At 49.4% G+C, this 10000-nt stretch overlaps 1 protein-coding gene across 1 annotated transcript in view; it reads right to left on the reverse strand.

The window, feature by feature from the left end:
* Positions 1–4128, reverse strand: part of rps6ka1 (ribosomal protein S6 kinase a, polypeptide 1) — a 62677-nt gene extending 58549 nt beyond the window's left edge. Inside the window, exon 1 of the mRNA XM_076978219.1 lies at positions 3699–4128. Coding sequence (XP_076834334.1) covers positions 3699–3761 — 63 coding nt within the window. The 5' untranslated portion in view covers positions 3762–4128. The remainder of the gene's footprint in view (positions 1–3698) is intronic.
* Between the last annotated feature and the right edge of the window lie 5872 nt (positions 4129–10000).

The raw sequence follows: 10000 nt of genomic DNA on the forward strand, positions 1-10000 counted from the left end.
TACGCACACACACACACACACACAAACATATATACGCGCACACACACACACACCATATATACGCGCGCACACACACACACACACACACACAACATATATACGCGCACACACAACATATATATGCGCACACACACAACATATATATGCGCACACACAACATATATACGCGCACACACACACACACAACATATATATGCACACACACACACACACACAACATATATACGCACACACACACACAAATATACGCACACACACACAACATATATACGCACACACACACACAACATATATACGCACACACACACACACACCATATATACGCACACACACACACACACACACACAACACACACACTCACGACACACACATCATACACACAGGAGAGATAGTCACTCTGGGCCATTACCATCATTACTTTCTATTGTTAACTAAAGTGTGTGTCGTGCCTGTATTATAGCGTATGTATAATAATCTTCCATAATCTCAACGGTTCTCTGCAGAGAGAGAGAGAGAGAGTGTGAGTGTGAGTGTGAGTGTGTGAGTGTGTGTGTGTGAGGGCAGAGGTGAGGTGAGTAAAGTGGGAAGTCGAACTGTGTCCTGCCGTGTTTCAGTCCTCCTGTCAGGACGTCTGCGCTGACGGTGGAAACAGTGAACGTGTTTCCAGCCAACTTTAAACTCTCCGTGACAGCGAAACAGGACCAAGAGTGAGTCCCTCACACAGAGCTACAACGCGCCGTTGTGACGTATCCTGGACACCCGTCTGATGGGAGAATGTGAGCCGAGGATTCTGGGTAGCCCCCGTCCAAGAGACGACCCCCCGACCGCGGGTCAGTTTCTCATGTGTTACACTACAGGCCATAGAAATGACTTTCATTATCCGCCCTGAGACCCAGAATTAATGGACGTACCAAGATAATACTGCAGTCATTATGGAGCCACGACTGAGACCCCACACACGTGTAGAGTGACTTTCCTACAACGCAAAGAAATGAAGGAAAACGTTTTAACAACAATGAAGAACTGCTAAAGTGTTGGCTAGGCACCGTTTCCATGGAAGCACTGTGTTATTAGCCACGTGAGAAAATTCAAACCATGTCCTCTGTCCAACACACTCTCTCAAACACACTCTCTCAAACACACTCTACAGACAGCGAGCCACGTCTGGGAACAACACACACAGGGCAGAACTAACACCTGCTGTTCCGGTTCGGCTTGACCTTCTCAACCACATCAGATCGCCCACCTGCACTGCTGTGATTGTGGTTAACCTTCTCAACCACACCAGATGTCAATCATCTAGCCATACTGAAGCTGTGTTTGGTGTTTCTTTAAACACAGTGGAAGGGAGAAAGTAAGAGATGGCCCCATCAGGAGGGGAGGGGCCCCATCAGAAGAGGAGGGGCCCCATCAGGAGGGGAGGGGCCCCATCAGGAGGAGAGGGGTCCCATCAGAAGGGGAGGGGTCCCATCAGGAGGGGAGGGGTCCCATCAGGAGGGGAGGGGCCCCATCAGGAGCGGAGGGGTCCCATCAGGAGGAGAGGGGTCCCATCAGAAGGGGAGGGGTCCCATCAGAAGGGGAGGGGTCCCATCAGAAGGGGAGGGGTCCCATCAGGAGGGGAGGGGTCCCATCAGGAGGGGAGGGGTCCCATCAGGAGGGGAGGGGCCCCATCAGGAGGGGAGGGGCCCCATCAGGAGCGGAGGGGTCCCATCAGGAGCGGAGGGGTCCCATCAGGAGGAGAGGGGTCCCATCAGGAGGAGAGGGGTCCCATCAGGAGGGGAGGGGTCCCATCAGGAGGGGAGGGGTCCCATCAGGAGGGGAGGGGTCCCATCAGGAAGCACTGTGAAGCCTTTTCCATCATGATGGGGGATTTCCTCATGTTCCTCTCCACACTGACACGCTCCACACTCGCCCTGTCACTGCACTCTCTCCCACCTACTGTCCTATCTCTTGGTCTTTAAGAGGATACGACACTGTTCTGGGCGCGTTTCTCCTGCACCTGTGGTCTGTCTGCACTATTAATCATGTGCTCACAGAGCTGGAGACCTGACCATATATGAGTATGCTGTTATCATAATCACTTAGTGATGTTTTCTCAGAAAGAAATAATTTATTAATCATACATTGTACAAGTACAAGATGAAATGTTATATTGCCCTGGGCCCAGTGTTACAGCACCGAAAAACCCAGAGGCGTGATGCATTAGGGAGGGGGGGGGGGGCAGAGGCCTGGCACAGAGTTTTTGTGTCAAAGTTCGCGGTGGAAGGCGAGAGCCATCTCTGACATATTGTTAATGTTATTAGTCCTTCCAGAACACTGACAACTTCAAGCTTCATTTAAAAGATTTAGGAGATGCCATAGTAGCTCAAAGATTTAGGAGATCTCATAGTAGCTCCTTAAATGGACAAAAAAACTTGTAAACATCAGCCAGTGGTTTCATACACACAGTATCAAGTATAGATGCTAGCTTTTTAGCATGTTTCTTGTCCATTATCTTAAACAGTTTTGTAAAATGTTAACTGCAAAGTATTTTCATAAAACACTATGTGGTGTGACTGTTAGTGTAGGCCACTGCCTCCAACTCAGAAAAACTAAAATATCAAACATGTCCCAAACAGTGTGATATTCTACTCCCCCAGCTGTAAGGATGGCATCACGGGTCAAAAGAAGCAAGAGACGCGCTCCTCCCTCAGAAGAGGGAGACACACTTCTCAGGAGCTCTGCTGTCTCGAGTGGGTTAGCTCCATTTGCGGAGAGGACAACCAGCGTTGAGTTCTGTTCTGAGACCAAACGGATGCCAGGCTGATAGAACGTGTCTACACAGGTTGAGATCAGTATGCCCGGAGGAAAGACGTCCCGAGAGACGGGTAATCGAGAGGAACCTGCAACCGCTTGTTCTGCTCAAACACACAACTCACACACCGAAACTAGTTCATGAACGCATGTCTGTACGTATAGGAGCAACTCTGACCCCATACAAACACATCGGTTACTGTAAGAAAGTTTTTAAAGTGTCCAAATCCCATCACTCTGGAACCACCTGCAACACTAGACAGAAGCGTTCATGTTGCATAAACCGAGGAGCACACCTGCACGTGACCAGGTGCCTTCACAGAGTGTCTCTCCTTCAAATCACGTGCACTAAAACGCACAGCTCTGATCTACGATCAGTATTTGGTCTTTTGTAGCCCAACTGCTCCCAGGAACACGAGGCCCAGAAAAATCAATCTGACAGAAACGTGCACTCTGCTGTCCAAACGGCCCGATAAAAGAAACGCTGCGAAAGCGGCGGGTTGGACCGCGGCGATGGTGCATTTAGGAGAAATCAGAAGAACTCTTGCACGCTGAGCGCCTGGCGCGCGCCAAACCAGCTCAGGTGTGTGTGGAGCTCACGCGCTCCACGGTTACGAAACACTTCACCTCCTGACGGCTCGCGCAGGCACGGGCACCGGTGAGACGCGCGAGACCTGACGCAGCACGTCCACGCGCCGTGCCAGATCCCCAACAACGCGGCGCGAGACACAACCACGGCACGAGCCCCCCCCCCCCACACACACACACTCACACTCGGGGAGGAGGGCGTGACCGCAACCCAAACCCCCCGCTCGCGCGCGCGCCGCTGCAGCTCGAGGACGGACTGGTCGGGACGCTCGCGGCGAGTTTACTTGTGTGGCGTGTGCTCGCGCGCCCTCCTTACCTCCGTCTCCAGCTGCACGAGCTCCATTTTGGGCCATGGCTCCGCGAGCTGCGCGAGCGGCATGTTCGGCGCGGTTCAGTTCGGAGCTCCTGGACGCTGCGGACCGGGTTCCGGGGGGAGGAGACCGTGACGTTTTCTCACGCGAGTTCACCGGGTCTCCACGCCGCACGCGCGCGCAGCAGCAGAAACGTTGTCCATAAATCTGACGCGTTAAAGCGGATTTCCTGCTGGTCGCAGAAGCAGAACCGCCCGACACGGGCCAGCTGGGCTCGCGCTGCAGTCAAGACGTTTAGATGGCGGGGCAACTCGGTCTCTGCACCGGCGACACGCGCGCGCTGCTGCTGCAGGGTCGATCTGCACCGGGACGCACCGACACCGCCGCCTGCTGCTTCCGCCCCGAACACGATCCGCCCTCGTCTGAATGGACCAGCGTACGACACTGTCATTGGCAGCCTCGCGCCCGTTCTGGCCCAGCCCTCTCTCTCTCTCCCTCTCCCTCTCTCTCTCTCTCTCTCTCTCTCTCCCTCTCCCTCTCCCTTTCTCTCTCTCTCTGTCTCTCAGATTCATATTCAAAGAAGCTTTATTGTCATGACTGTAGTTACAACAATATTGCCAAAGCATTACAAAAAAAAGAGAGAGGAAAAAACAAAAAAGAAAAAAAAACAAAAAAAATGAAACAAGATAGATCGAGATCTCTCTCTCTCTCTCTCTCTCTCTCTCTCTCTCTCTCTCTCTCTCTCTCTCTCTCTCTCTCTCTCTCTCTCTCGTGCGCGCCCCCTCTCGGACACGCGGTGAAGCGGCACGTGCGCGGGATGAACGGCGACTCCGCTCACGAGCGCTCACGCCTACACCAGCCACATGAGGTGTAGTTACAGGTCCCTCCACCCCATACATCACAACACCAGCGACACTTACGCGCCTCTTTAGGACAGAAGGGTGAACTGGTGTTTAGTAAACACGTATTAACCCATAAAGGCCAGAAAACTGGAAAATAGAGAAATGTAAACGGGAGTTCTAAACACAATTAGGCGGATCTGTGCTACGCTGTTACGACCATGTTGAAAAAATGAAAGTGTAAAAATGACAATCAAATCTGGATCCCCCGTTGAGTCTCTACACACACAGCCCAGCGCTTCTGGCGCCCAGTGGTTACTATTGGCAACCAGAGGACTGCTCCTGGTACTGTATATGTTACTGTCAAAGGTCGAGGAGGGCGGAGTCAGTGTGACATGGCGTGACCCCGAGGGGTGACCTGCAGGAACACACCTGCATTTAGTCGTATGTTGGTGGTCTTTCAGAGATAAATGGAAGCTTCTGATTTGGAAGCGACGTTTTACACAATGAAGAGGATGTTGGTTCGGGACAAACGTTTTTCAAAAGATGGATGAAGTCGACAAAGACCTTTAATTACAGGTCATCAGCAGGAAATGTAACAAATCATGAATTATTTACAGAGGTCTAAACACAATTACACAAAATTGTAGGCCTTACACTGTAATGTTGCTTTTGATACACAATGTCCTACCAAATATGATTAGACAAGTAAAATACATCTTTAGCGTATGTAAATGGCATCTGTATTTATCTCTCTATCACACATACAATTACAGGAATAAAACAGGTCAGTCACAAAACACTGAGGAGTGACAGACCAATTATTAGACAGGTCTGTATAATCACCAGTGTGTCTTTCTCTTGTACTTACACACAAACAATTCAAATACTATGGGATGTTAAAGGCATCTCCTTCTCCAGGGACCTTCTATCAACACAGACAGCTTGAACAGCTTGTCTGGTCCCTCAGTGTACACTGAAGACGGTTCGTCACTCTACACTGTGCTGTGTAAGACTGCTCAAAGCTGCCTTAGTCCATCTCTGTTGCTCCAGATTAAGTGTTTGATTCCAAAAGCCTTCTCAGTGTAGAACATACCACCAGCAGGGGGGTTTGGACCAGCTCACTGGGTCTGTGTACGGGGGTGCACTGAGCGTCTGACCCCAGAGATCAGCTTCTCCCCCAGCCTCTCCTGTTGTGGTTGACTGTCACACTTCCACTCTGCTCTTGAGTAGCTTTGAAGGACCTGGCAACCTGCCTATTTCCACAACAGCAGCTACTGTAGAATCCACCACTGACTCAAAGGAGCTGCTCCACCTGACAGCTAACGCTCCACCTGACGGCTAATGCTTCACCTGATGGCTAAAGCTCCACCTGACAGCTAACGCTCCACCTGACAACTAACGCTCCACCTGACAACTAACGCTCCATCTGATAACTAACGCTCCACCTGACGGCTAACGCTCCACCTGACGGCTAACGCTCCACCTGACAACTAACGCTCCACCTGACGGCTAACGCTCCACCTGACAGCTAACGCTCCACCTGACAACTAACGCTCCACCTGACGGCTAACGCTCCACCTGACAACTAATGCTCCACCTGACAACTAACGCTCCACCTGACGGCTAACGCTCCACCTGACGGCTAACGCTCCACTTGACAACTAACGCTCCACCTGACAACTAACACTCCACCTGACAACTAACACTCCACCTGACAACTAACGCTCCACCTGACAACTAACACTCCACCTGACGGCTAACGCTCCACCTGACGGCTAACGCTCCACTTGACGGCTAACATGGTAGTTCATTCTTTGGTCCCAGTCTCGTACTGCACTCTGCCGCGTGAGGTTCCTGCCCTCCGTGTTATACCACCCCACATGAACACAGGAGCCATGAACAAAAGAGGCGTGAACACAGGAGCCATGAACACAGGAGGTGTGAACACAGGAGGTTTGAACACAGGAGGCGTGAACACAGGAGGCGTGAACACAGGAGGCGTGAACATAGGAGGTGTGAACACAGGAGGTGTGAACACAGGAGGCGTGAACACAGGAGGCGTGAACACAGGAGGTTTGAACACAGGAGCCGTGAACACAGGAGGTGTGAACACAGGAGGTTTGAACACAGGAGGTATGAACACAGGAGGTTTGAACACAGGAGGCGTGAACACAGGAGGCGTGAACACAGGAGCCGTGAACACAGGAGGCGTGAACACAGGAGGCGTGAACACAGGAGGCGTGAACATAGGAGGTGTGAACACAGGAGGTGTGAACACAGGAGGCGTGAACACAGGAGGCGTGAACACAGGAGGCGTGAACACAGGAGGTATGAACACAGGAGCCGTGAACACAGGAGCCGTGAACACAGGAGGCGTGAACACAGGAGGCGTGTGGTCTAGGCACCACTCAGCTAAAAGACAGACAGGTGAATCATCTCTACAACAAGGGTACTCTTTGTGTGGTTAGTCTAATAACATCTGTGAGGTTGAACCAAGGATATTCTCTTACATTCTTTATTTATTATCCGCAGGATAAGATTATATAATAGGTCCTTGACAATTACCAAACAAAGAAATATAACAAATTATTTTGCTAATACTAATTGTAATATTTTGACTCCATCAGGAAGTAGCAAATTCATCTAAGACTAGTCGCCCTGTTCAGTCACAGATTATATAAAAGACGTAATGAACTCTGAAGCGATTACAGCCAAATGAATTCTGCCATTTATGGAGACGTTGCTTATTGTGTCATTTTGAGCACATTATGGTGTCTGAAAGCCTGTCTGAATAATCAGAAACGAAAACAGCGAAATCTTCATTTTGAGTGATAACTTCAATCAACGACACTAGGTCTTACCTCTTTAATGTTAAAAAACAGACCTGAAAAACACAGGATGTTTTGTACAAATGTTATATTTAACACGATAATAAATTGTTATTCTAACAAAAAATGAAACAATAGATGACAGTTTCAGTGTTCATTATAATGAGTTCACACTCACTCACGGACTCGAGTCACGCTGACGTGGTGTCGGTCCTGACTGGCCAGATGACTGCACTGTTGCAACTGCACGTCATCCCTGTTGCTAGAGACCAGCCCACACTAACACTTGTGTTAAGCGTTTAGAATGGTCACAGTGGCGGAGCTGGTAAAACTAGCCGTCTGCTGGAACATAGTTACACACCAGACTGGAATCACACGCTTCTCATAAACTCACTGAGAGCTTCCAAATCTCTCCCAGCTAGCACGTGCTCAGTCACACGCCTGCTTCTGATAGGTCTCCCTTGCAAAAAAGCAAACAGAAAAGAACCTACACATAGGTAAAGGGTGACTCTTTTAAAAGGCAAATCTATCTATCTATCTATCTATCTATCTATCTATCTATCTATCTATCTATCTATCTATCTATCTATCTATCTATCTATCTATCTATCTATCTATCTATCTATCTATCTATCAGCTGGCTGTCTGTCTGTCTAGATTTATAGATGGATAATCTGTCTCTCTTGGTCTATAGTTTTGTTTTTGTGGACAGCAGCAGGTGAAGATGTCATGTCTAGTTTGATTCCTGCGCACTAATAAAAGCTCAGTGCTCAGCATGGCTTCACACACTTCACACACACATCACTGATATATTTTTGAGAGCACACGTCATTATGTAATCCAAGCTGCTGATATGAAACTTTTTTGAAAGAGAGGGAGAGGGAGACAGAGAGAGGGAGAGAGAAGGAAAGAGAGACCGAAACAGATGGGGAAGTGGAGAGAAGAGAGAGAAGGGGGAGGCAGATTTGTATTAAAGAGTAAGGAATGATGAATTTTTCAGCCTCAGAAGGCCTGTGTCAGCTCCTTCCACTCACAGATTGTCACCTCTCACACAGTCAGTCTGCTGGTCAGTCTGTCAGCTGGTCAGTCTGTCAGCTGGTCAGTGTCAGCTGGTCAGTCTGTCTGCTGGTCATGAAGGGGGATGATGTCACAGCCTGTTGGGTTGGTTTGCACCTTTGTACACATTGTACCTTTAAAGTTCAGCAGAGTTTTTTATGTTACACAAATCATTTAATCGCCGATGTATGATTATCAAATCCTGGCCTGGAATTAGGGTTCGATGTCCAGATTTGAATACCACTGGACTAAAATCATTAGCTCATCAGGACTTTGTGCTCAATACTGCCCCTTAGAGCATGGTGCTGAAATATGTTCAGTTTGGGCTTTGATCTGTATAATACTTAATTTTTTTATAGAGTGCTTTTCTGAAACCCAAAGACGCTTACAATACACAAGGAAACAGAAACATATAATACAAAACAGTCGGCGTTCACAGAGGTTAGGGAAGGGGGAAAGCACTGCTCCGTAGCCATGACGATGTGTGTGGGGTTCTTCACAAACACTGCTCCGTAGCCATGACGATGTGTGTGGGGTTCTTCACAAACACTGTTCCGTAGCCATGACGATGTGTGTGGGGTTCTTCACAAACACTGTTCCGTAGCCATGACGATGTGTGTGGGGTTCTTCACAAACACTGTTCCGTAGCCATGACGATGTGTGTGGGGTTCTTCACAAACACTGCTCCGTAGCCATGACGATGTGTGTGGGGTTCTTCACAAACACTGCTCCGTAGTCATGACGATGTGTGTGGGGTTCTTCACAAACACTGCTCCATAGCCATGACGATGTGTGTGGGGTTCTTCACAAACACTGTTCCGTAGCCATGACGATGTGTGTGGGGTTCTTCACAAACACTGCTCCGTAGCCATGACGATGTGTGTGGGGTTCTTCACAAACACTGTTCCGTAGCCATGACGATGTGTGTGGGGTTCTTCACAAACACTGCTCCGTAGCCATGACGATGTGTGTGGGGTTCTTCACAAACACTGCTCCGTAGCCATGACGATGTGTGTGGGGTTCTTCACAAACACTGCTCCATAGCCATGACGATGTGTGTGGGGTTCTTCACAAACACTGCTCCGTAGCCATGACGATGTGTGTGGGGTTCTTCACAAACACTGCTCCGTAGCCATGACGATGTGTGTGGGGTTCTTCACAAACACTGCTCCGTAGTCATGACGATGTGTGTGGGGTTCTTCACAAACACTGTTCCGTAGCCATGACGATGTGTGTGGGGTTCTTCACAAACACTGTTCCGTAGCCATGACGATGTGTGTGGGGTTCTTCACAAACACTGTTCCGTAGCCATGACGATGTGTGTGGGGTTCTTCACAAACACTGTTCCGTAGCCATGACGATGTGTGTGGGGTTCTTCACAAACACTGTTCCGTAGCCATGACGATGTGTGTGGGGTTCTTCACAAACACTGCTCCGTAGCCATGACGATGTGTGTGGGGTTCTTCACAAACACTGCTCCGTAGTCATGACGATGTGTGTGGGGTTCTTCACAAACACTGCTCCGTAGCCATGACGATGTGTGTGGGGTTCTTCACAAACACTGCTCCGTAGCCATGACGA

This window comes from Brachyhypopomus gauderio, chromosome 17, assembly GCF_052324685.1.
Source record: "Brachyhypopomus gauderio isolate BG-103 chromosome 17, BGAUD_0.2, whole genome shotgun sequence".
Lineage (NCBI taxonomy): Eukaryota > Metazoa > Chordata > Actinopteri > Gymnotiformes > Hypopomidae > Brachyhypopomus > Brachyhypopomus gauderio.